The sequence below is a fragment of the Electrona antarctica genome, assembly GCF_951216825.1.
Source record: "Electrona antarctica genome assembly, chromosome: 9".
In the NCBI taxonomy this organism is placed as follows: Eukaryota; Metazoa; Chordata; class Actinopteri; order Myctophiformes; family Myctophidae; genus Electrona; species Electrona antarctica.
The window spans coordinates 47,026,363-47,054,064 of NC_136790.1; the positions used below are offsets into that span (position 1 = coordinate 47,026,363).

Here is a 27,702-nt window from a genome sequence, read left to right on the forward strand (position 1 = left end):
ATACACACACACCATTCCTCCTGAGGGATGCTCTGATTCCCTTGGGAACTTCAACTATAAAGATGTACGGCTCATGATGACAACAAACAACCACCATTTCCCATCATGATAATGAAAACACACCACCACACATCTTTATGAATTATGGATGCTGAGGGAAATTAGAGCGCTATAATTCACAGTCATATAAAAAAATCATATATGCACACACACAGTCACACACACACACACACACACACACACACACACCCGGTGCATTTTATAGCCTGCTTTGTCGTACGATGGTATCGTGCGGCGAAAATAGCCGATCTACAAGTTCACAACGCATCACCACCATTTTTTTCTTGATAGTTAATTGCCCCACAATATGAATACACTGATGTGTTTTGCTTTGTTGGTAACTGTATAATCGCAATATTACACTCGCGGGTGTGCTTTACCTAGATTATTGGTTCTTGAGTGATGCTTGCCACATTGACACTGTCATGTCATTAATCACGGTAAAGGACACCCTTGAGTGTTTTTTTTGATAATTGATTGATAATTTTATTAGACAATAAGATGCAAAGCAGTACAGGGTACAGTAACGCACATTTGGCCAAAAGGACATCACCGAAGAAGGACCTTGCGGTCTTGTTTCAAGATAAACAACAAGATAAACAATAACAAAAATGTAAATATCTCAACAAAAAACATTAAATCTATGTACGGGTTGGAATAGAAATTAATTGGAGAGGGGGGGAATAGAGTTATGGCTTCTGTTGATTGGATGACAGTGACAGGTGAATTTTCAGTCCTTTTTTTAAAGGAAACCAGTGCTTTGCTAGTTTTGAGGGAAGGGGGCAAGGCATTCCACACCTGAGTGGCAGTGTTGTGGAAGGTGAATTTACCCATATTTGTTCTAAAGATTGGTGGCACCAGATCATTATTCACGCTCTCTCTAGTGTTGTGGCTGTGGGAGTTGCTCACCTTTTTTAGGTAATCAGTTAAGTAAATGGGCACTGATGGCATGGAGGGCAGATCTGCATTTACAATTTTGAAAGTCAGTCCAATTTTCAATTGCTTGACTCTGTCTTGCCAACCTATGTTATCAAAATGTGTTACAAACAGGTGGGTCAAGTCGGATTAGTTTGTTTTGGGGAGGTCTGGAGCTTAGTTTTTTGTGCCATTGAGATGTTAGAGAACCAGGAGGTGCAAGCAGCAGTCAAACAAGGGCTGAATAAGAGATCCAGCTAATGTCCTGAGAGCCCTCTTGTTAACAAAGGAGGAGATTCTGCCCAAGAATCTTGTCCTTTGATTTACTCTTATGATCGCTCTTGTTGCCATGCCCTCACCCGTCAGTTTATTGTCCAGGATACAGCCCAGTTATGTAACCTCTTCTTTGCTAGAGATTAATATGTCATCAACTCTGACCTTGAAATCATCTACATTTACCCTACTGAGGGAATGGTTAGACCCAAAAAGAATGGATTCTGTTTTACCAAGATGCAATGAAAGTTTGTTATCAGTAAGCCAAGTTCGGATTTTGGTGAGTTCTGATCTGAGTGCCTCCTCCACCTGCGTTTTGTCTTCTCCCGATATCAGGAGTGCTGAGTCGTCTGCAAACAGGAACAATTTGCAGTTACAGGCGGCACTCATCTCGTTAATGTATAGTAAGAACAGTAATGTCCCTAGTATGCTTCCTTGAGGAACACCACAGTTCACTGGGAGGGGGGAGGACATGGTGCCATTTACATCAACCATTTGATCTCTCTCCTCAAGGTAGGATTTCATCCAGCGTACTGAAGTACTATCAAAGCCTATCGCCTCCAGTTTTTCTAATAGGATTGAATGATTTACTGTGTCAAACGCTTTTTGGAGGTCCAGCATGACCATTCTGCAGTATTTTCCTGAGTCTACCTCACGTTTGATGTGGTCGGTCAGATATAATAGGCATGTGTCAGTAGAGTGGGATGTTCTGAAACCAGATTGGAGTTAAAACAGGAAATTGTGTTTGCCTAGGTAGCTGCTGATTTGTTCGTAGATTAATCTCTCTATGATCTTTGATGTAGAACACAGGATGGAAACAGGACGGGACGGTAGTTTCCAGTATCCAGTTTTCTTCCTTTCTTATACAGGGGGATTACACGTGCCATCTTAAATTCCAGTGGAACCTGGCAGTGACTAATGGATAGATTAGTGATGTGGATTATAATTGGAGCTATAGAAATGGCTGCGTCTCTGAGAGATTTGGTGGGGACATTGTCATAACCGGTGGCCTTGTTTGGCTGAAGGGCAATGAGTTTCTTCAGCACATCTTCTTTATTGACTGGTTTGAGAGAAAAGGAGTCTTTTTTAGCCCCTAGTTTCTCATAGTGAGCTTTGTTAGTAAAGAAACTGTTAAAACTGTTTGCTACTAGTAATGTGTCTGTGATGAGGGAGCCGTTTGATATAATGCAGAAGTTTGAAGATTTTGTTTGAATTGTATTGCTGCATCCTAATTTGTTTAAAGCCTCCCATCGTTTTTCCGGGTGTTTTTTGTTTAATTCTATGTTCTCAAAATTTTCTTTGCTTTTGAGATTAGGCTCTTTACTGTATTGCGTTGTTATTTGTATTTTTCATGTGTAATATTGTATATATATATATTCAGATCCTTCCCCAATCCCCACCTGCAGTATAGATAGTTCTGTACTTAATCTAATCTAACAACTATAAGATCTTATGGGCATCCCTGGCATCAAATATTTGCAAATGGTGGTCCGCAGCAGCACAATACAATGGAATCCCTGGCATGAACATGTTTGAGAACCACTGCACTACAAGTGTGCCGGTGTCTGTGTGTGAAACCCTTCCCTCTGCCTGTACTTTCTTATTTCGGAACATTTCTGGGCAAACTTTGAATGTTGTGTTGTTTACGAACAGCAACTGACAAACATTATTATTATACCTCAGCCAACTGAACAGCATTGGGTAATGCCATAATAGTCAGTGTTGACATTGTTGTTATCAGGTGTTACTCTGTCTGATCATCACACATAGCTAGCACTGGTCTAGTTTTTTTTTACCAGCTGCTGTGTAACAGCTGAGCTGGTCTATGTTCTATCACTTTGGCAGAGCTATCTTTGTCATTGGCTGCTGTATTGGCTTTCACGCCCACGTAAGCTATCTTTGTCATTGGCTGCTGTATTGACAACCTATCGTCCTGATTGGATGCCTCGTCTCTAGGCAACCAGACACTTTCTGCCTCTAGCCGACCTCTCAGCCATGGGATGTGTTGCAGGTTGCCAGGTTTGCCTGGTTGCGAGTTCCAAGCAACTGGGTAAGTGGGTATATGAAAATTACCGCAAGGCGCGGGTTGCCAGAAGTAAAAATAAATAAAATAAAAATAAAACAATAATAATAAAAAACTTTTACGAATCAAGGCAAAATTGTCCACCACCGCCGCAAATATAAAAGCAGATGGTAATTATGACTGTCATCAATTCTTGTTTTTTTTTAAAGTGTACAGAAAGTGTTAAAATGATTTCTGAGTCCACACCCACCAGTTCATTAGGTATGCCTGATTTTCAGGTGGGTGGTGATGGGTGGTGATCCCTCTGAACTGAAGCCGCACCCGCAGCTGTTGTTTTATGATAAAGGGAGAGGGAGGGGTTAGGGGAGGGGATGATATTGTGATGTATTTCGATTGGGCCTTTCAGGAAGAAATGTTTATAGTAATGTTAACTCCACAGACAAATGGTCTGAAAAAGTACAACAATCACGGCACTCCATCTTTAAAGGGTAAGACCACTTTTGTAGAGGTTTGGGTTGTGTAGTACCTTGCCATGATGTAACTCCAAATGTGGACAAGAAATCAAAAATAATTTCTCCAGTGATTAGAAATTGATAATTCAAAATATGCTCCTCATTGACTTACATTGTACGCTGAAACAGCTCTCAAAGTCACTCTTTAAGGTACGTAAACAAACACAAACAAAGTTGTTTCAGACAATATAGAGCAACACCAAAACTCATGTGGTTTTATTTCTTCATAAAAATGGTAACTTCCTGTTGATTTTACTATATGAAGATCTTGATCCGGATCCATGGATCCAGTCCGGGTTTTCTTCTGAATAAAAATGGACAAATCAACAGGAAGTTAACATTTTTATGAAAAAATAAAACCACATGAGTTTTGGTGTTGCTCCATATTGTCTGAAACAACTTTTTTGTGTTTGTTTACGTACTAAAAGAGTGACTTTGAGAGCTGTTTCAGCGTACAATGTAAGTCAATGAGGAGCATATTTTGAATTATCAATTTCTAATCACTGGAGAAATTATTTTTGATTTCTTGTCCACATTTGGAGTTACATCATGGCAAGGTACTACACAACCCAAACCTCTACAAAAGTGGTCTTACCCTTTAAGCCATCTCTTTGATCCAAAGCTGGCTTTGTCATTTCCGTAAAGCAAGTTTGTATGAGTTCAGTATTATGATTGGTCTTTCAGGCCGCTTAGGTGGAGCCCGTAGAATTGTGGCTCAAACACAGGACTGGTGGGATTCTAGATATTAGTATGATGAAAGGACATGGCTGTTTAGTTGTAACAACCGTGTCATTGTGGAATGATTGTTGGGCTTTTTATGTTATCATTAACATCACTGCATAAAAAATGTGAATCATTCACACTAAAGTGTTCTTTTATCAACCAAGGCCTTAGGTTACCTAGTAATAATGGGAATTATATTGCTTTAATCTTGTGTGATTAGTCATTTTACAAGGGTAGATGTCAAGTCAGATTGTTTTGAAGCAAGGACTCTCCATGCGTTCCTTAATTTTCTCTTCTCTCTCTCTCTTTCACAACAGGGACCTTGAGCAGGTACAGCAAACGCATGCCGATGAGAGGACACTTAGATAGATCATTAAACGGTGGGTGCAATACATCTTCTGGAACGTACACATGTAGTCTGTTGCCTAAAACAAATGTGTGCAAACCCGCAGTAGAAGACAGACCATCTATTATGATGTCTGTGCTGTCCAGGATGGCACAGAATGTTTGATGCTCTAAGCTCACATGACTACAGCCATGCTCGGGTAAACTGAGATATATGGCCAGATCATTTAGCACTCAAACTAGATGGATGATACTTGCTTATGTGCGGCGTAAAGGGGACAGCAAATACAGTAAAGCAGTGGTTCTCAAACCTTTTCATGTCAAGCAGACCCAAATGAATATGTATTTTGCCACTGACCCCATCCTCCAAGATTTGTTTGTTTCCAAAATAGTTTTTGAAAGATTTGGGGAAAATACCAGATCTACGAGCTTATCAGCTATTTTCAAATTGCTGATGTATAGAATTAAAGTGGTTAAATAGAATTTGATGCTATATTAAACACACCCAGGGTCCCCCGAGGGTCCCAGGACCTCACCTTGAGAACCACTGCTGTAAAGTATGTAACCCGACGTTCCGTTACCTTGGAAGTTGGTAAGTGGCTCACGATATTTGTTTTACCCTTTTTTATCCTCCAATGCTGGGTTCTTCCTTTCCATTCACTAAGCACTAAGAGAGTCTGTGACAAGCATATTAATCTATACAAATGACTTGTTGCAGGTCCCAGTAATTGTCTTTATTTTGTGTAAATGACCTGAAAAATAACTTACTGAGGGGAAAACGGCCCACTCGGAAGAGCGGCGCCCGGGCGAAGAGGAAAAACTCACTGAAAAGCGTCTGGGGGCTTTTTATGCAATATCTCTGACTGATAATGTACAATCACACTCCACTTACATTGTTTGGTGCGTTCCGTCGGGACCGCCAGCATCTCAGCTCATTGTGTTTATTCTCCTCCTCTATAAATGGGTAGAGTTAATTGCCACGGGGTCCAGGAAGCCATCACAGCTACGTGATAGGCTCTGGAGCGTGCTGCCATGTGTGCCAAGCATTCGCTCAGACAATTACTCTCAATTCTCACTGATGAGGAGAGTAATGGGAGGTGGGGACCTTGACACTGCAAACTGTTTTGTACATACAGATCAGCTGCTTCTTGTAAATGCAGGCCATGTAATTTCCATCACATCCCACTGCGGGTGGTGGTAATGTGCTTTTGTTTGGGGATAATTCTAATTATTTCTTATACTGGTAATACTGCATGCTATTGGCAGGATTGGTAAAGGCAAGATATTTTAATGTCAGGCTGTAGCTTACGCCATTAATCAAAGTGGCTTGTGTAAAACAGCGGCATCAATAACTTACAGTCTGACATTCACTTTTGACTTAAATCTTGCCAGTGTGCGTGCGTCAGACTCATACATCACTGTATCTGTTATGCACACCACAAACGCCAGAGGCCCACTACTGCTGCCATGGGTTGCCTACAATATCTACTGTAGCTACAGGTACACAAATATCATGTCCAAGGCAATGTACAAGTGCATAGCTACATGCTCTACCTCTGTAGGAACCATAATGTACCTGTATACATCCATTACCTCCACATACAATGGCCCCGGCCCCCCTTGTGTACAGGTGTTTCGATAAGCGTTCCTGACAAGACGGCTCATTTCCCCTTGGGCCACGCTGGCTGAGCGAGCCCAGGAGTTCATCGCGGCAGATGGGTGGTAATTGGAACGGATACGTGCAGATGCTGCAGCGCAGTGGAATGGATTCATCACATCGGGCCCCCTTAAATGAACTGATAGAGGGACTGTTTGCTTGTAGGGTAATTAGGCAGAAATTTTTCTCATCATCCAACAATTGATATAATAGGGGTGGTCCGGCCTCGGGAGAAGGAGCGCGCTCTCTGCTTGGGCTAGGTGGTTAATGGCTGTGTGCTTGTGTGGGTTAGCCTGGCTATGTGTGGGTGGGGCCGCTCCCTCAGTCCCTCACTACAAAGGAGTGTGCTAAAGATGCGTTGTGTGCTAAAGATTTGCACTGCAGTTATGCACTTACAGTAAGCCCTTCATACTTCGTACAATACATAGTGAAAATAGCCTATCTACAAGCTTACAGATTTTACATTTTTGTATTTCTTTTAAATACAATTTCAAGAATATTTTTGAAATGTTTCGCCCCAAATTATGGACTCCAGGGTTAAATCGGTTAAGGGTGGAAAGATGCTTTCTTCAAATGTGTGTGTCCGTATATGTGTGCATTGGAAGTGTGTGTATTGTCCGTGCAAGAACAGGACAAAGCTTATCCATCTGTGTGTACATTACATTACAGTATGTTGTCATGCTTTTAGAGGGAGCCGCAAAGTATTGGCTAATATGATGATTGCTGTAGCTTTCACATGGCGGCTCACTCCAGTCCAGCTAGCTACTCTATTAATACCAGCGAACAACTGTTGGAACACTGCTGTCCATTTTCATTCCCCTGAGCCCGGCACTTGCAGCTCCTACATTCTACTGTCCACACAGTGGACAGTCAGGCAGCATCAGGTGCTTCCACTCAATCTGTGCCTCCAGCCGTGAGTGTTTTCTACCACTCAACAGCACTCAGTGGAATCTGTGGTGACTGGTTTGCCACAACCAGTGCAATCTGACTAGGGGTGCAAGTGCCACAGTTAATACAACTAATTGATTTAATCAATTTAAATGAATAATAATACTAATAATAATGATAATCAGATTTACAAAATGTGTTGATTTTGGAGGACTTTTTATTTTATTTTATTTTATATATAATTTAGCTTTTTCAAAAGTATCGAAAATAGGCAATCTACAAAGATGCACTGCGGTGCGTTGTGAACTTGTATATGGTTTGACACTGTACGAATATTTCACATTGATATCTAATAATAAATGTTTAAATTATTGCTAATTTGCAGCCCTAAATCTGACACCATGACATAAAGAAAGGAGTCTCTTATTGTCTCCATAGGGAACCACTGCACCGCACATCGTCAAATTATTGGCTAGAATGTGACAAAAAACAAACAAAAAAAACCCCACACATATCAACAAATTCATAATCCATAGTAATCCATAGAATATAAAAAATATATATTTTGTATATATTTTTGCCAGTGTCTACAGACATGTACCGTACAGTATGCAGCATTTCTGGCTTTTAGAAACTTGATGAATAAATCATGTTCCTTCTTTCAACGACGCCACACCGGAATATGTCTTGGCTAATGGGAAACACGGCTTTAACTCGCCTCATTACAGAGGCTGTTTGAAAGCAAGAAAGCAAAGTAAAACAAGCAACCCGTTATTCAAAGTTGAAGCGAACCCTGTGTCACGCCATCCATCATTCACAGCCCACATAATGTAAAACATATGTAAAGTGTTGCGCGCCAGGGAGACAAAACATCTTGATTCTTTATCTGTGGCTCAGAAGAGCGGGATGAGGAGAGTGAGAGAGCCGGCTCATCAAACTTTCAGTGATGACAATACTAACCCTCTCAGGTCCTCCTCTTCCTCTGAGAGAGAGAGAGAGAGAGAGAGAGCGAGAGAGAGAGAGGGAGAGAGAGAGAGAGAGAGAGAGAGAGAGAGAGAGAGAGAGAGAGAGAGAGAGAGGGAGAGAGAGAGAGAGAGAGAGAGAGAGAGAGAGAGAGAGGGAGAGAGAGAGAGAGAGAGAGAGAGAGGGAGAGAGAGAGAGAGGAGAGAGAGAGAGCAGAGAGAGAGAGAATGTATGAGTATGTGCAGTGTGTGTGTCACGCGCGTGCATGCGCGCACGTGTGTGTGTGTGTTCGCACGTTTGTGTTTGAGTGTAATATAGCATAATTTGTGTTAGTATGTGTTTGTGTAACTGTGTGCACGTTGGGGTGTGTGTTTGACAGTTTCTGTTTTTGTACGTGTGTGCACGCGTGCATATGCGTATGTGTAGGGCTAGCGTTCGTACAACTTTGTAACAGAGAAAGTGAGGAAAGGCTTGACTATTTAAAGCCTTCTGTTCCAGAGGGATACAGTGCTGAGGCAGCTCTTTTTGCCTGTTTGCAGCCCCCCCTCCCCCCTCTTCCATCCCATCTCCAGTGTGCATGGCACAGAACAAAGTGACTTGACATCACTGATAAAGCCAGGCGGCATCGGCTGTACATGTACGTCGTACAGGAAGAAGAAGCTGTCCCTTCGTAAAAAATAGCACAGACAAAATGTCCGACGTGAGTCACCTGTGAAGGAATGTTGAAAAATGTATCCTCTTTCATGTATTTTCTTTCTCCTTGAAAGCACAGCAGCCAAAAAGGCTGCTGTGCGTGTGTGTGATTCCAATGCTGAAATATAGATAACTTTTAAAAAGTGGGCATTAAAGTATGCTTGGTTGTGTGAATTTCTGAGTGGAGTGAACTTTCTTTTTTAATTACATTTTTTACAGTACTTGCTTCATAAGATCTTCATAAGATCTGACCCTAAGAGTCAATTTGGTTAAATGTATACACTGTGAGTTACAGCACATTAGCACTCAGGATTTCACTGTTTACTGTCATATTAACAGAATTGCGGGAGTGATCTTTGTTGATCCCATGGAGCTTCACCGATGGCTGAGCTGTGGTTCTTCACAATGAGCGCCCAGGGGTAGCTGTTAGGGGTTAATTGCCTTGCTCAGGGACACTTTGACACGTAGACATGGGCTCGCCGGGAGGCGAACCGATGACTTTATGATTACCACTAAGCTACGGTCGCCCCTAGAAACCGTTTATTTCCACTTTAGAGCACCTTTCTGACGGGAAATGTGATGGACGTGCTGTTGTTGAAGGTGTGGTCCGTGATGAAGAGGAACCCCCGTGCCCCTTCATCATACTTATGATGAACACTTACCGATAAGGATGAGCATGCAGACCAGCAGCGCTATGAGAGCTCCGGGGCTGAGAGCAGCACTCATCACATAGGCTGTAGCGTTGCAGGATTGGATGGCTCCATCTGTAGTGCAAAGAGAGAGAGAGAGAGAAAGAAGCACTCCATTTGTATTCAAAAAGCGGCCCTTGAATCTCAATAATGCACCTGCAACTACCGCTGTGTTTTCCCACATTTTGACACCAGTTATTTATTTTTACATTCCCAGTGTAAACTCAATCATACCCCAATGTAGGTAGTATAATACCCATATAAACATGACTGATAATCCCAAACAAGGTCAGGTCTTAATCACAGTAAGCAAGCTAGAGACACAGCTATTACAGTTGTACAGTTCATTACTCACACCATTATGCCAATTGGCAATGGAACTGTCATGAAACTTATAGTGCTCCAGGAAAATAATTAACTTTTGGATTGAAAAGGTCAAACGTAAAGATCACAATCAAAGGCAAGGTAAACATTTAGGACAGATGGGGAGATCGTCATGGCATTTAGTGGGGTTACCAGTAGGCAGGTATAGGCTTGAGATACTCAAGAACAAGGTCGAAATGACATAATCAGACATATCTGACAATATAGGGTTAGTTAGAGGATGTATGCACTCAACTGAGTGCAATGTTTTTAGTTTCAGCATGTAAACTCCAAAATCAGATTTTTGTCAGATTTTTTCGTTTTGTTTGTTTGTTGTGTGTAAAACATCACTGGACACAGAACGAGAACATCATCGTATTCAGGAAAGAAAATACATAAAAAAATCCCTGCTGTGCAGGTATAGTAGAATCTCGATCACCAATGGATTATGCTGTAAAGCATTCAGTAATTATAATATTAGGATAGTTGCAATTACACACCACAGGTAAGCACTTTAAATTACTTATTGCTGTAGGCCTAGTGTAAACCAATGTTTTACTGTCATTTGAGTGTCATTTGTTCACATGTAAGAGATGCAGTAAGACTTATCTGACTTGACTTAAGGCTCATACATAGTCTGGATTTTCGGTGGTGAGGTCACCACCGAACTACAACATGACGTCACGAGCCGCGGTGAAGAGCAAACCACCGCCCCAGCCCTTCTCTCTGTTTTTACTCACCACCGCTCAACGTTATTTCAACTCCGGTGGTCAGCTCACCACCGAAAAACCAGACTATGAATAGGCCTTTAGTCCTCTTTGCCCCCGTGGGAGCATAGGGCATCCACCATGGATCTCCACGTCACTCGAGAGCAAACTCGATGCAGTAAGGGAGGGCCAAAATTAGCCGACCCATAAACTGACAATGCATAACTTCTAGATAAGATTTTGTGACATTTGCGAAACTAAAAGGACAGTTAAACAGAAAGGGACAAGCTCGGTGGCATCCAACTGTATAGAGCGTCGCAGTCCCGCCCCCTTTCATGACGACGAGCGGCCCGGAAGAGAATTTCCAATACATTTTTCCCATAGACGTTTCAGAAAGTATATAAGCCTCGGACAAAGCCAACTCGGATGGTGACAAATCATGACAATAAACAAAAAAAATTGGGCCGAACAAATAATTATAAAGAAGAAAAACAATACAAAAAGTGTTGTATGCTGGCCTTTATTTCACCATCCGAGTTTGCTTTGTCCGAGGCTTACAGGTCTTTTAAATAAATACTTTCTGAAACATCTATGGGAAAAATTAATGGGAAATTCTCTTCCGGGCCGCTCGTCAGGGGCGGGAGTGCGACGCCTCCTATTTCTAGTGCATGACACCCAGAAGAAGAACGTAACTTAGTATAAATGGCGGTTAACTCACCGCGGTCGCAGCCACATATGCGAATGGTCAGCGTGCCTGTGGAGCTGAGGGAGGGAGGCCCAGTGTCCACCACCAGTATGGGCAGGAAGTAGACGTTCTGCTCATGGCGGTTGAAACCTGAACGCTGGGTGCGGATACCAGCCGTGTTGTCTGGCAAGGTGGGGGCGAGAGAGAGAGAGAGAGAGAGAGAGAGAGAGAGAGAGGAACAAATGAGGAACACAAACTAAGTCTGGTGACACTGCACACTGAACTGTGAATGTGTCTGTTGTTTTAATAGAGACTCCTTTATATTATACATGTACATGTACACAGAGTAAAACATCTGGCTGCGCGGCAGGGAAGGGAAGGGACTACAGACTGAATCAATTCTAACAGTAAATGAGTTCATAGTATTGTATAATTGGGTCCCTGATTGGATGAGAGGATGTTGTGTTTGCTGAGGTCTGAACGACCGAGATGTTGAAAATGCTGTACAGTAAGTGAAGACAGTGTGTGGGATTCCATTATGTTCTATTTCTGCTGTGTGGTAATACAAACAAAACAAAACAATTGTAGTACTCGAGTGGTGCGGAAGAGTTTTTGTTCAGTCCACTGCATGGCGACTCGAATAAACAAAAACGGCGGATGACAAACCCCGGAGATAATCCAACAATATAAGCAGTTCAAGGACCACTCCATCTGGGGGGAGCTGGCACAGCCTAGGCATTGGCACACTCAGGGTTGAATCATTCCAACAGCAAAGTGAATTGGCTGCGTGGTGTACTGTTAACATTCACCGGGTAATCTTTTTCAGTCAAATAAAAAAAGACGAGAGAGAAAATGGGTAAGCGTCACTGTTTGCAGTTAAACTTCAGCAGTGTGTGTGTGCATACACACTCTTCACAGGAGACATAGACAAATGTATCACAGCATATACGGGAGGAGGATTTGACAAATAATAGTCAGAGCAGCTTCTGTGGATATACTCGGATAAGGGATACAAAGCAATCCATCTCCCGGAACATATATCACTGTCATTCTCGCCATCCACAAGCACTTCTCTGGCACGTGTGGTGTACAATCTTCATGTTACCGTTTATGCAGAGGAACTTGTGCTGAGTGCAACTCCCATGACATTGTCCTTTTGACTTTTACACAGTGGTCTCGTCCATCAGTCTCTCTATCTGCCTCAGGAGACTCCCTCTTGTCTTACGCTTCATTGACACTCCATGGTGCGAGGATGTCGCTCGCTGAAAATAGCTGATCTGCAAGCTCACAGCGCGTGGCATTTGACAAAGCATAAATGAGGCTTCAGACGGACTATAGGGCAGATTCAGGCATTTTGGCTTGACTATTTCCAGCGACTCCACTAAACATAGCATTAATCAACACCATTTGTTTTTATTTAAACATTTTTGGATTAAACGTATCTACAATGTAAAAGGAAAAGAAAATATCTCCTTTAAATCTTGCATTTAAAGCATCCTTTTTCATTCTATATTTGTACTAACCAGACAGTGGCCTTGTGGTTAGAGTGTCCGCCCTGAGACTGGGAGGTTGGGGTTCAACCCCCGGCCGGGTCATACCAAAGACTGTAAAAATGGGACCCGCAATGCCTCCCTGCTTGGCACCTGCTTGGGTTGGATTGGGGGGTCAAATCAACTAATCCAATGATTCCCGAGCGCGGCACGGCTGCAGCTCACCGGTCCTCTGATGTTATTATATCCAATAACAGATGGTACAGGTGAAACGTTACACGACAACAGCTCTGACCGTGCGCGCTGCATGGGTCTTAGGTTAAATTGTTTGATTGCTCGAATACATGTCCTTTTTTCTACACATCTGTCTATCATAATGACCAAAGACGTTGCTCAGGGTTTTGTCCCAAAGGGGCTTCTGTAAAAAGAAGAATGAGCCTAATAGTACGTTTTAACAGCGGGAGACAAATGGCGAGCATCGCTTGAATTACATTGGCTATCGCCCAATCGCCCACTATCGCCGGGGGGGCGACGTCGCCCAAAAGATGAATTATTTTTATATTTTCGGCCGACGTTCCTCCGCCCATTTTTCGACCATCTCCTGTTCGCCTGCTATCGCCTCTATCGCCAGTAGTTGCCGGGTCTCATTGACAAATAATGCACTTCCGGAGAATTCGTCTGGCTGTCGCCTGCTGTTATAACGTACTGTTAGATCACATGCTCTACTCTACCACTGGTTGTGGATATAATAAGATCACATGCTCTACTCTACCACTGGTTGTGGATATAATAAGATCACATGCTCTACTCTACCACTGGTTGTGGATATAATAAGACCACATGCTCTACTCTACCACTGGTTGTGGATATAATAAGATCACATGCTCTACTCTACCACTGGTTGTGGATATAATAAGATCACATGCTCTACTCTACCACTGGTTGTGGATATAATAAGATCACATGCTCTACTCTACCACTGGTTGTGGATATAATAAGATCACATGCTCTACTCTACCACTTAATGCTCGCCTGCGATGCTGCAGGATCTCGCCCACAGAGCGAGTTCTGAAAGCAACGCAGAAGTGCATTAATGATGTTAAAACACCCCCTCGAGTGTAATATTGCAATTATACAACAGTTACCTTTAAAACTCGCTGAAAAATTATAATTTTTCAATGACAGATCTAGTCACTACGACCACAAATGTCCCCAGAAACTAGCTAGCCTAGCCACCGAGTCTGCTGCGCTCTGAGAGAAAAGCACGGCTGAATGATTTGTTTTGATTAGGCGTTGAAATAATGTGGTTTGAAGCATGGCTAGAAAGCTGTTTCAACCAATCAGATTGCTTCCTCACAAGGACCTGTTGTATAATTCTCCTTTAACTCTAACCATACACTAAGCACAACATAACCCTGACCCTTAACTCCTTGGATCCACAGATCATAGTCATAATGGGGATGAGGAAGTAGCATGGAGACAGTACATCCAATGACTGTGTGTGTGTGTGTGTGTGTGTGTGTGTGTGTGTGTGTGTGTGTGTGTGTGTGTGTGTGTGTGTGTGTGTGTGTGTGTGTGTGTGTGTGTGTGTGTGTGGCTGACTTGCTGTGCTTTGACAGTGTTGGCCCTGAATGAGGGCACTATCCGTGTGCCTCCAACACGTGACACAAAGCAACACGTGAATTCACTTCCAGCTGACCATCGGAGTGTGGTTGTGACGAGTGTCATTCCAAGAGAGAGAGAAAGAGAGAGAGAGAGAGAGAGAGGGAGACAGTCAGCGAGAGAGAGATACAGCAAGAGAGAGAGACAGACAGGGACACAGACAAAGATAGCCAGAGAGAGAGTGAGAGAGCTGGAGACTTTGCGTGCATGCGTGCGTGCGTGCGTGCGTGCGTGGCCGTGCGCGACTGTGCGACTGTGCGTGCGCGACTGTGCGGGCGTGTGTGATGTGGGTGTATGTGTGCGCGTGAGTGCATGCGTACACATGTGCCTGTCCGTGTGTCCGTGTGTCTGTATGGTGTTTGCTTTGCGAGTGAGCATTTTGTCTATGCACTCTTGGGCTTTCAGCACCATTGTGCAGATACACGTGCATGCATGAAAGCGAGGAGCCAAAGCAGCCTCCGCATGGTGACATTTCCTTCGCCATGCAGGTCCACTCCCCTGACATTTTCCCGGTGTCACATCAATCTTGATTTAGCCGTGCGTCACATTCACTTGGGTACACATCTCCAAGCAGGCACCCGCAAACATCGAATCCAACTTGGCTCTAAAGGCACAATGTTTTTTAATAACAGTACACAGAGGCGGGCAAAGTGTATGTCCAAATAAAGTGGCAGCAGTATGAGGGATCTTTTGTAGCCTTACATTATGCAGTTGCATCAAAAACGGCCCGGGTTAGGGTTACATAAAACAAAACAGAAAAACATGTTTAATTCATGTTGACATTTGAGGCCATTATGAAAGTTGTTGACAATCCATTAAAGTAGGGAGTAGGCTATAATTAAAGGACCAAGCAGTCCTGAAAGGACTTGGTCCTTTATTGTTTTTGTAGTTTATTTTCTTCCGCCAAAAATAGCAGTTCTGGCTGAACCGTGCAGTCGGTTTTCGCGAAATTTGGAGATATGGTAGAGGGCCATGCCAAACGGTGAGGATGCGAAGCCCACAACCATTGGCCAAAGGGTGGCGCTATATTGAAAATGCAAACTTTGACCACGCACAGCTCATGAACCGTTTGACCGTCAGCAATGAAACCTCGACACACATATGCGTCTCCTCATGCCGAACAAGTCTAGTGCTCTTACTTTTGACCTCTGACCTCTAGATCACCCGCCATTTTGAATTATATGAAAATCAATTAAAATGCATCTCCTCCCAGGATCTTTGATCAAAATGCACGAAAACTTCTACACGTGAACTTTGGACCTATACGGACATGGGAAAGTATAATACGTGAAAAATGAAGGTTTTATGAGCGAGTGAAAATTGCCGTTTTGTGAAATTTTGTCTTTACTTTGTTGTGTTGTAGTGCCTGTGGCTTTGCTGACCTCTGCTGGTCTAAAGTGCCTCACCTGTCAATCACCTGAGAGTTCTGGCTGCCACACCCTGTGTCAGCTGTTCTTGATTAGTTGCAGGCTATATAAGAGGAGCTGTGACCAGCAGCTCATTGTCTCCCAAACACCCAAACTGAACAGTTGTGTTCCCTTTTTGTTGTAAGTATTATTTTGGATGTCCATCAGTCCCTGTTTTGCAATGCAGGATTTTAAATAAATGTGTAATATCTTTGTAAACTTTTGATCAGACTTTGTGTCCTTTTATGTTAACCCTTGGTTGAGCCAAGTTTAAAGAGCCGTAACAATGCTAGAAACTGATTTGTTTAGTGGGAAACATGTATAAAGAACTTGATCCTGATCAAATCAGGTTCTTTACTCATGAATTGATAGATTATTTTGATTATGTTGTACAACAGTGATTTTGAAACAAAGACTGATTTGGACACCTGGCCTTTCAGTTCAGGTTTTTTGTGTCCTGAAAGGATTCCCTTGCATGGATGGTTCTGGTACCGGATGGTACCCAGACCTGGCGAGCCGACCCGGAACTCTGAACCCCCCTTCACCCACAATTGTGGTAATCTGGTTCTCTGGAGACTGCTTTCCCTGAACTGAATAGGAACTGAACTGGGACTTTTCAAGTCAACAACTTAAAGTGGGCCCCATTTGTTTGTTTTTCATGAATGTTCTAAGCCGTTTGTTTTCTCTGAAGTTTAATAATAATTTTTCAGTTAACCTTTAATCCCTGTTTCAGACTAATTTCATTGGTTTTCACTCATTGAGCTCCTCATCCGAATCTGGTATATTTTCTGGTTTATACGCAGTCAATTCATAAATCTTTATACCCACCTTATTAGTTATCCTTGCGCAACTTGCTACAAAAACACTGACTGATTTTGCTTGTTAGCTCGGTAGAGCTCTTGAGTCTTCAAGAACCCTTTCCTGCCCACCACTATAAAAAAACGACCCTGTCACAATTCCATGGTCTTTTTCTCAAGTTTAGTCTTCCATGTTTCTTGTGCATATTATTCTTATTGCCTTCCTGCTTGGTCCTGCCTTATCGCTGCTTGCAGCGATTTGTTTCTAGTAGTTTATTGAATTTGTAGTAAACAAAATACTTACCCTATATATATGTAATCGTTAATGATTGTATAGTACGATTCATATACAATTCTTAGGGAGTACATCTACAGATAATCACGTTGCTTGAATATGTATTATTGTTTTCTCTCCAAAGAGTGTTAAGGGCAGTTGAATGTAATTTAAAATATTTGTCTTTAACTATGTGGAGTACCGAGTATGCAATTATTGGGAATGTACTGCTTTGGGAAAGGATTCCAAATAAGCCAGCTGGCTTCTTCCTTTCCTTGCATTGTATTTTTGTTTTTTGATATGTATTGTCTATTTTTTGTACTACATGCTAAATAAATAAACCTAAAACCTAAAACCACCAGGGCTGGGTAAATGGTTACTTAGAATTTTAGTGGCCTCTAAATACTTCCCTGTGATTATGTAAAATTTCTAGTAAACCAATATTGTTCTGTACAGCAACCATATCCGCCATGTTACTACTTGTTGACAAGAAAAATGTATTCACAAACGCTATTTGGCTCCATAGTTTCCCCTTTAGGTATTCACTTGACCTTTGACTTGAACTCTAGTCTTGTACAGTAGTTCCCTGGGAGATAAATGGTTAGTGCAACTTGATGTTAACGCATTGCTCTACAGTCAGTATGACCTTATGGTGAAATGTCAGTGAAATACAGCAGTGTTTATCATTATGTAGTGTAGTCGGCTACTGTGTACAGTTTCTCTTATTTTACATTTTACTGCTGCCTGCTCTTACAGCTGCATAGGTCTGTTGCTGTAACACCACAGCGTGGTTTCATGCCAGTGGCGAATCGCTCCCCTACTCACCATGTCCAACCTCATTCCACGTCTCTGCCAGTAACCTTTGCCCTCTCACCTTTGACATCCCAGAGAGTGAAGTGTCGATTGCTGGAGGCTTCGGGGGCCAGCGTGAAATAGAAGCGATGTCCAGACTGGGGTTCATCTTTGTCCACCACGCTGATGGTGTGGATTAACTGGAGAGTGAGAGATGGAACACATAGAGAAGAGAAGAAGTGTCAGTAAGACAAAGGTTTACCTCCCCCTGGCGCCTGATGGAGGGGAAAGGTGGTCGGAATAATGTGTTCCTTCCACGTGCTACATCCGGCCGGGAAACTCTCCCCTGTCAGGTGAAAAGAAGCAGCTTGGACTACTCATGCATAGAAGGAAGCATGAGGTCAGTCCGCTCCCAGGTTGGCAGAGGAAGTGTAGTGGCCAGGAATCAGGATTACATTTGATAATTGACACTGGGTGGAAAAAATGTGTTGCAAAATTGTGGGATAAAAATGTAAGAAAAAAAAGTAAGACACAGATTGCCACTGGGGGCCAGTTGTAGACAGGCATTCTTTTTGAGTGGTGCAACCACTCCAAGGAACAGCAATGTCCGTGTTGTTAACCTATGTTTGTGACTGTGTGTGACTCATGTGTGACTCATGAGTACCAGTAGGGGCGCTGTCCTGCCAAAAACAGAGAGAGGGACATAGTGCTGCACTGTTGCCTGCTAATGAGAGAGAGAGAGAGAGAGGGGGGGGGGGGTGGAAGGGAGGGAGTTGCACCACTCAGTTCACACGGGTGTGATTTTTTTATTATAATGTATTATCTATAATTTTCTGCGCAATGTTACTACTTGACAAGGAGAATTCAGTATATTCACAAGTACGCTATTTGGCTATTTATATTATTAGTATTATTATATATTTTTTACCCGTTTCACACACCTGGACACTATGGCTATTTTGTGGTCATTGGAATGGAACATTTGGGGAAACACTGATAATAATATACAGTGCAACATACATTAATACTATAAATAGAAAGACTCAACTTGAAAGCTTACAGTATCATATATTAAAAAGAAAGACATCAACTTGAAAGCTTACAGTATGATATATTAATATTTGTTGTCTACAGATTTGTATAGTAAGAGTTTTTTGGCTGTGGCCTATAGTATATGGCTCTGACGCTTGTACTCCTAATAACTCATTCTATGGTCACACTTGAACAATAAGTTAAGGTTAATGTATGGTCCATTGTACAATGTTGTTGCTTCCTGGAAAAATTTGGCTTGAAAATAAAGTTCCTTTCGGCAAGCGACAACATTGCACAGAGTATAAATTAGGCTTGGCTAACCGTATAAAATAGCCTACAGTGTTATGTAAACCAATGTTCCATGGTTGATGTACTGTGTCCTCGTTCACTCTGCAAAGGGATGTTTGTTTTTTCAGCCTCCCTTTGTGAATTCTACCTCTATTACGTGTTTGGCTTTACATGCTGCTTCAATATTGAGTTCTGCTTTTTACCCTCCAGCAGACATTCACTGGGTATATAATATACTACTAGCTGTTGTGGGCAGATAAGACTATTCCATTTCCAAATTAAGTCTAAATTACTTGAGGCCTAACCAGCAGATTCCAACATTAACTCTCTCTCTAACCTCTCACCTCCTCTCTACCAACTTGCAGCCATTTGAACTCTACTACACTAGTGTTACGGTCCTTAAGAACTTGGCTCGAACACCAGGACTTCTAGTGAAGAAAATATATTAAATGAATGATAAAATAAGTTACACTTTCCACTTCAAGCACCATCTCTATCTGACTGTACTGGCTACCAGTGCGCTACCCTTGCGCTTCCCATGAAAGTTGCATAGCACTTTCATAAAAGTTGGCAGCAGCTGTCTAGGAACTGACAGTTCCCGTTTTATTCCCCAGCTCATCCTGACTTCATGAAAAAGAGTCCTTGTGCAAGACACCGAACCCCTTACTGCTCCCGGTGAACAGATCAGTGCCTTGCATGGTTGCCTCTGACATTGGTGTGTGAATGGGTGAATGTTATGCATAGCTGGTTCACGCATTTAGCATTTAAAGCAACGACAGTGACCTGTGCTTGAAGTCGGACACAAAGGAAAAGATCCTGTAGGAGGAACTGCTGGGCAAACAAATGGCAAGCTGTCCCCCAGAGACGCCTCTCGCCTCAACGGAGGTGAGAATTCATCCACCCTCTCATCCCACCAGCCCTTTAGCAGCATCAGAGCACAAGCTGATACTGTAGGTGACGTTCACACCCCGACTGTGCAATCTGTTTCCTTAGTAGTGGAAACAGTAGTATGGAAAAAGAGGATGAGAAGACACTGTAGCTATAGCATATCAGTGGCCAGAACACAATCGATTGATTGATCATTCAAATATTGATGATATGTAAGGTGCTGTCTACATGAGGACGTATTCTGCGTTATCCGCACAAGTATTTAGCCGATCTGCCCTTTCTGCCACACGGAGACGGCGTTTTAGGGGACTTAATCGGTTCTTTTTTAAACCAGCTCCCAGAACCCTTTTCCACCGGTTGGGAACCGGTTCAGTCAGAACCAGTTTTTAGTCTATGAGCCAGACCGCCACAATGGACCTATAGCTATACCCGGCCTCTCCCACTTAGACACTCCCACTTGGACACTTTTCAGCCGGGCTCATTCATTCCAATGTCAATATCATGGATTTTACACATTAAATAGTGGTTCATTTTTGGAACCAGACCTTCAAAATCTCTCCCAAATCCGTCAACTATGTGCGTGGCATTTCTTTTTTAAAACAGTGTTTTATCATATAGGAAAACTATTGGTGGAGACTCAGAGGTTTGTCTAACCCATGCTATGCTTAGCTGTGATTGGACCATAGCAGTTTGGGGAGGGGCTTAGCTATAGGTCAATTGGAACGTAAATTATGAATAGTGTGCACACATATACCTATATTAAATTGTTTATAGGATCAATATAAGTAAATTCATATTATGATAACCCTTCCACAGTAGTAGCTTTTTCATATTTTCTGCATATTTTCCTATACATAATGCCTAATTTGCATATTTAAATTTACAATTTCAGAAAATGTGAAATACAATAAATCATTGTCTTCGTGTAAGTAATCAACTGGGGAAGTTTCATGGTGATAACTATTAATTATAGAATAGGCCTACTGTAGGTGAAAATTACGTGTGATTATTTATGTGTGATAAATATGGAAAAGCTACCAGTATATTAATCCTAAACAATTTAATATACAGTAGGTATAGTTTTGCACACTCAATTCATAATTAACGTTCCAATTTCGGAGGTCTGGCTCATGGACTAAGAACTGGTTCTGAATTGAACCGGTTCCCAATTGGTGGAAAAGGGGCCCCAGAGTGGCAAACTTCAGAGACGCTACTTTGTTGTCTCCGTGTGTACAGCGAATGCCGCCTATTTGCTGAGACGGAGACGCCAAAGTCCCCTCGCCCCCTCCAAACTAACCTCACGCCACCAGGCTTTCCACCTCCAAAACAACTGATGCAGGTTTATGACGAGCCTTTCATAACCGCCAGCTCACTGGTATCAATTGCTTAATTGTTATTTATTAATGTGTATATTGTATGTGAATGAATGGTGTTGTTTGACCTGTAAGTGTGCTAAATGGACTGGTGCTAAATGGTTTATTTCAACATAACCACTTACATAAGTAAGTATTTTATATTTGCACATAATAATCTCTTCTCCGAAAATAGCCGATCTGCAGCCCGTGAGCTTGTAGATGAGACAGATATAAATTATCGTCGGTTTAATAATAGTCGGTTTGCACCCCCACAGATGTATAATAATCGTTATAATAATAAACGTGGGCCATGAGATACTGTATGTCTGCGGATTTTCACTATGGAAGCATTATGTGTAATATGTAATTATACATGTAGTGTATAATTACATGTAATGTATAATTACATGTATAATTACATGTACCCCCCCATCTCATTACTGTAGAGCTCCGTTTGAGACATCATGGAATTAATTTAACCCTTGGAAGTCAGCACAAATACTAATGAGATTTCTTGTTCGCTTGTTTTAAAATTCAAATCTCTCATGCTGTTTGCCTATTTTGCCTCTGTTTTCAACAATTCACACAATAATGTGCGCGCACGCACAGAGAGAGAGAGAGAGCTCTGAGATGATGTTGGCATCTGTACAGTCACACAACACCACCCAGACATATTCATCATGGGTGCACTTGTCAGCATGATTAAAGCTGGTTGTTCGGGTGGATGTAATTCCTGGCATAGAGAATTGCTCAAAGTATCCAATAATGGTTTGTGGGAATACAGCAGACCATTTTCCTGGCCAGGTATAGCAGCCATTGCCTCTTAAACTTTTTTCGTTTTGAAAGCTTGTTTACCAGTCAGTGGGGAGCGATTCCTTCTGTCCGTTACATCCATCCCTACCATTTTCACCTGTTCCCTCTATCTGTCATATTGGGACACTCTCCTAGGTTTTCCCTGTCGTTTACATTGTTTTTTCATGTATCCCTTCAAGACAAATTGGTCTCACATTCATGTTTCGGCTAGAAAGAAATAAGATTATCCGAACGGTAACAGGTATGGTCGCCCCTTTTCCATCTCGCCCCACTACTCTACCTAGCTGTAAATATCCATGGGCATAATAGCATCATGATGCCATTACAAAACATGGGCTACATATGGAAGAGATGTGTTTAATAAAACTAAATTAACTGTTTGGTCCTAAATTAACTTAATTCTGTATTGACCAAGAGCTCAACAAGCGCATTGGAAAGGCAGCTACCACCATGTCCAGACTGACCAACAGGGTGTGGACCAACAGCAAGCTGACACAGCAAACTAAGATCCAGGTCTACAGAGCATGTGTCATGAGCACCCTCCTGTATGGCAGTGAGTCCTGGACGTTGCACGCTCGCCAGGAGCGTAAACTCAATGCCTTTCACATGCGCTGCCTTAGACGCATTATGGGCATCACCTGGCAAGACAAAGTGCCAAACAACACCGTCCTGGAGAGTGCTGGAATCCCCACCATGTACAGCACTCTGAAACAGAGACGCATGCGCTGGCTCGGTCATGTGGTGAGGATGGATGTCGGACGGATTCCCAAGGATCTCCTCTATGTAGAACTAGTTAACGGAAAACGTCCTGTAGGCAGACCAAAACTGCGCTACAAAGACATTTGCAAGCGAGACCTGAAGGCCTTGGACATCGATCTGGATACCTGGGAAGCTGCAGCATCCGATCGCACAGCTTGGAGACAGATCATCGAGGACGGTCTCTCCAGGTTTGAAGAAACGCTCGCCCAGCAGTCCGTGGCAAAGAGACTGAGGCGAAAGAATAAGGCCCAAAACCAACCAGACAGACCAGCATCAGTCTTTCCCTGTGTGAAGTGCGGAAGGGAGTGCAAATCCCGCATTGGTCTACTCAGACACACAGCAGAAGAACCGACTGACGGATGCCAATGATATGAGAGATCGACTACTATACAATGAAATGAAAATGAAATGATTACTATATTTACCCAGGGTATCTGGGCTAAGCTCAAGAACTTGTTTCCAGCCAGGCCCTGCTCATAGAACACATTTCATCGTAGTGGTTCAATGCCTTGTTCAAGGGCACTTCAGCGGTGGTAATTTTAACGTGTCGGACCGCTGATTCGAACTGGCGACCTTCCGGTATCAAGACCGCTCCGCTATCTGTTCTGCCACCGCTGCCACAAATCAAATACATCTGTATACAAGATCATTTCAGATTTTAGGGAGGGAGGGAAATACTAAATGAACTGTTAACTACATTAACACTTTTCGCGGGGGCAAGTTGGTAAAGGGGCGAGTCGTCTGGCATTCATCCGAACAATGGGCCTGATTCACTAAGCTGTTTACACCCATATTTTGGGTGTAAAGGAATTAGTAGTCTGATTCAGTCATTTTTTTGTAGGTGAATTTTGCGGAGGGTCTCTCTTTCTCAAGTCTACTCGGATGCAGACTTACAGTACATGAGACCAAAGCTTGCTGTGTATGTCATTAGAACATGCCTTATTCTAGACTACTAACGTGAGAAGTTTGGACTATCTAGGCTAATTGCAGTCGCAAGAAACTTGCACAAAATCCTTTCACCCACTCCTTTATACTTTGTGTAAACTTGGGTTGGGAAGTGGGTGGCTTGGGAGGAATACTGTACTTGTGTGCATGGTTTTGCTTGGTCTTAGAAAGAGTAAAAACTTGTACAATGGGCGACTGTTAACTGTTCTGAGTTGTGCTGTGTTTGGTTGAATGCTTGTGTATTTATTTATTTATTTACGCGGTAGATATTTTGACATTCCGTTTTCTTTATTTCTTTTTTTATGTTGCCACTACTGTTGGAGCAGCCATAAACTACACAGGTTCATCCCAATGTTCTGGGCATCTTTGTAATGTTAGTGTTAGTAAAAAGCAGGTAAAAGAGTAACGTTTGAGGCAGACTAACATCACTTTTCCATTCACTGTAGTAGAAGCTTGGTTGCGGGAAACCGCAGATGTGTCGTCTCCGCCTACAGGAAATACGTAAGCTGCGACCATGAGACCCGTTATGGAATCGGTCAATATGTGCATTCATGCACAGGCACCTGTGCTCCTGCACGCCCACACACAGACACAAGCACAAAGCAGAGGCAAAAATCATAATGACGCAAACCATCTGTGACACAAATTGAACTTCTTTCCATGCACACATTACCAGTGAATCGACAGCGATGTGTTCACGCTGCAGCAGAGATCATCATCCTTCGAGTGCCCTCGAGATCTGCGACACAAGCTGCTTCCAGTGGTCTCTGTTGCTCATTGCCACACCAAGTTCATTCACAGTCAGTCCTGTGTCCCTACTCAGAACATCTGGAAATGTGAGAGGTCTTGTTCCTCTTGATGGGCAGGGTAGTCTCCACAGAAGAATATCCGAAATGACCTGGTCTTTTGCTCTGTGGCAGTGTCCAGCAAAGCGGAGTCTTCTTTCTGCCACAACAACTGAGATGGGGGGGGGGGTGCCTCCATAAATCTGAGCTTTAGTGGGATGGTCCTTCCATGAGAGGTTCTGGACACGCATGAGGAGTCTTGTGTATGTTCCGTCAAGACGATCCCGAAACTCCTTATTCATTGTCCATGTTTCGGCACCATACATGCAGCAGAGAAAGCATCGTACTTTATGCTCAACCAGCAAATGGCTGACTGGGTCTCCAGACTCTCCACCAGTTGAATTACATCCTGTGTTTTCATTCTTTAGCTTAACCCCATGAACCATAGTGTCCTAGCGTCCCTATTCTAGCATGAACATCTTATATTAAAATTGGCTAATGGGTGGATGGTGGGTGAGTGGATGCACAAACACATGACAAACTAGAAAAAGTGCCCTTCTGGGCACAGGTCTCCACCAGGAGGATAGGACTGTGTGAGATGTTTGGCAAAATGTTTAGGAGTAATATAAACATGTTTGCCTTTGATGGCAATTGGATGATTTGAGGCATTTTGTTCCAAAGATGTGATTTGCAAAAATGAACCTGTTGGTGGCGCTATAACAGGCCAATGTGAAAAGGGTGGGATATATTCCTCAGCCCAGTAAGAAAATGTGTGAAAGATTTCATGTAAATTGCATGCTGCGTTCATGATTTGAGGCTTTTGTTGAAAACGGGGCAATCTTGCAAACTGTGAAAGCCAATTATAGCCAATTAGGATGGAATATGAAATATGGGACAGATCCAACTTGAGCACATGACCATAGAGATACTGTGTAACGATTTGTGAGATTTTTGGACAGAATCTGGAGGAGTAATATAAAAAAATGTGTTTTACAAAAGTCGGCCTCCTGGTGGCGCTATAAAAGGCAGATGCGGAAAATGCAGGTCAAAGGTTTGTCCTTGGCCTCTAGGGAGTGTGCATGCAACGTTTCACGCAGATCGGTGCAGTTTTAGGTAAAACATGTGAAAAGCTGCCTCATGGTGGCGCTATAACAGGCCGTTCTGGAAAATGCGGGGCAGAGGTTCATCGTTGGCATCCAGGGAGTGTGTGTGCAAAGTTTGGCATCAACCGGGTTAACGGTGCCGGAGATTAGCTGTACACAGACGGACGGAAGGACACACACACGGACGGACGGACACACACACGGACGGAGTGCAAAACATACTCTCTCCCCATGCCTTCGGCCTGGTGGAGACAAATATGGCGTACATGCACTGGAGGGGCATACGTTAGTCCGATGTACCAATAGTCTGACATATGTGGTCGGTTAAGACACATACGTGGCCGGTTAAGACTCACCCATGGCTTCTGCGTACGGATAGGGCTAGGTTAGGGTTAGGGGTAGTGTGTCGGACTGTTAGGACGTCGGACCAAAGATATGCACCCCATGCACTGATACAGGAAAAATGGAGATCCCACACACTATCCTCACTTAGTAAGTGAAGACAGTGTGTGGGATCTCCATGAATCAGACATAACCAATAACCATCCTATCCTATATTAAAATTGGCTAATGGGTAGAGCCCTGGCAGCAAAGAGGAGAGAACAATCCTCTTGTTTTCAGTTGAAGAGAAAAATCAACAGTTTTTCTCTGAAGGAATACGAGCATCAGAGGATGAGGCGAGTCATGATCTGTTTTGGTCAACGGTGCCCTTGCATCGTCTCAGGGTCCTGAGCAAACCACAGAGGCCAATGTGTGGGAGTTTATCGAGTGGCAAAAGCTCTCTGAAGCACAATCACCTAATTAAATTGCAAGCGGTTCCCTTGTCTGACCTCCTTAAATCTCTAGCATCATTGGAAAGATGGACACAGAAGACTTCGCCAAAACTATCCCATCTGTGGAAAGGCCATCCATGGGTCAGAGAGGACAGCAAGGGCAGCCGCTATCTTCTCGGAAGAAGAAATGAATTACTTTCACACGACGGCTGCAGCAACAGAACTTGAAAGGAAGAGAGGCGCTCAAAGCAGCTGTTTCTAGGATTAAGACATCAAAGTAAAGTAAGTTAAACATTGAATGCTGTAATTGAATACAAGTATTCAAGGCTATAGCGTTGGAGTGCCTTTGTTCATCTGCTGGTAGGTCTGTGTGTTTGTCTGTATGTTTGGTTCATCATTCAAGTCCATGTCCACAGCCTGGCCTGGTGTGGTTCAATTCCTCAGAAGAATCATCCATGACCATGTTCAATACATTTATATTATTTTAGAACGGTACCTTTTGTACCAAAAACAGACATTTGAATATTTATGGAGATAAGAGGTTTCTGCCTGACAGCATCGATACGCTGCTTACTTGCACTTCTCCCTGTGGATATTGTCTGTGTATGAGTTCTTCAGTGTGTGGGTGGGGAGGTGGTCCCAGGTCCCTAGCATTGGCCCTTTCTACTAGCTCTCTGAGAAGAGGAGGCGGAGGATGGAAGAGGGTGAGGAGGCTAAGCATGAGACGTTCCGTCACGGTGACCCACCCGGCCAGCCGTGAGACGGCTAGGCAGAACTGACAGGCCTCCGTATCCCCCAGGGCACACTTTGTATTTGGCTTCCTCCCTGCGCACACACACGGCACTATATGGTAGCTGTCCCTCTGCATTCAGTCAGACAAATACCACAGGGTGGGCAAAGAGCTGTCCAAGAGACATTCACATGTCAGGTAAGGTTAGATCAATGAAACAAAACACAGACGATGTGGGACATCAGAACATTCACAAATTATGAGGGTGCATGTGAAGTAACATGAGAGTCAAACATGATTTTACTGTCTAACCA

The 27,702-nt window shown here is 43.0% G+C and overlaps 1 protein-coding gene across 1 annotated transcript in view; it reads right to left on the reverse strand.

Moving 5' to 3' along the window:
- Positions 1-27,702, reverse strand: part of LOC306929358 (cadherin-22-like) — a 122,787-nt gene that overhangs the window by 3,183 nt on the left and 91,902 nt on the right. Inside the window, exons 9-11 of the mRNA XM_079509859.1 lie at positions 18,000-18,117; positions 11,530-11,679; positions 9,715-9,816 (exon numbers count right to left, since the gene is read on the reverse strand). Of these exons, the coding sequence (XP_079365985.1) occupies positions 9,715-9,816; positions 11,530-11,679; positions 18,000-18,117 (370 nt within the window). The remainder of the gene's footprint in view (positions 1-9,714; positions 9,817-11,529; positions 11,680-17,999; positions 18,118-27,702) is intronic.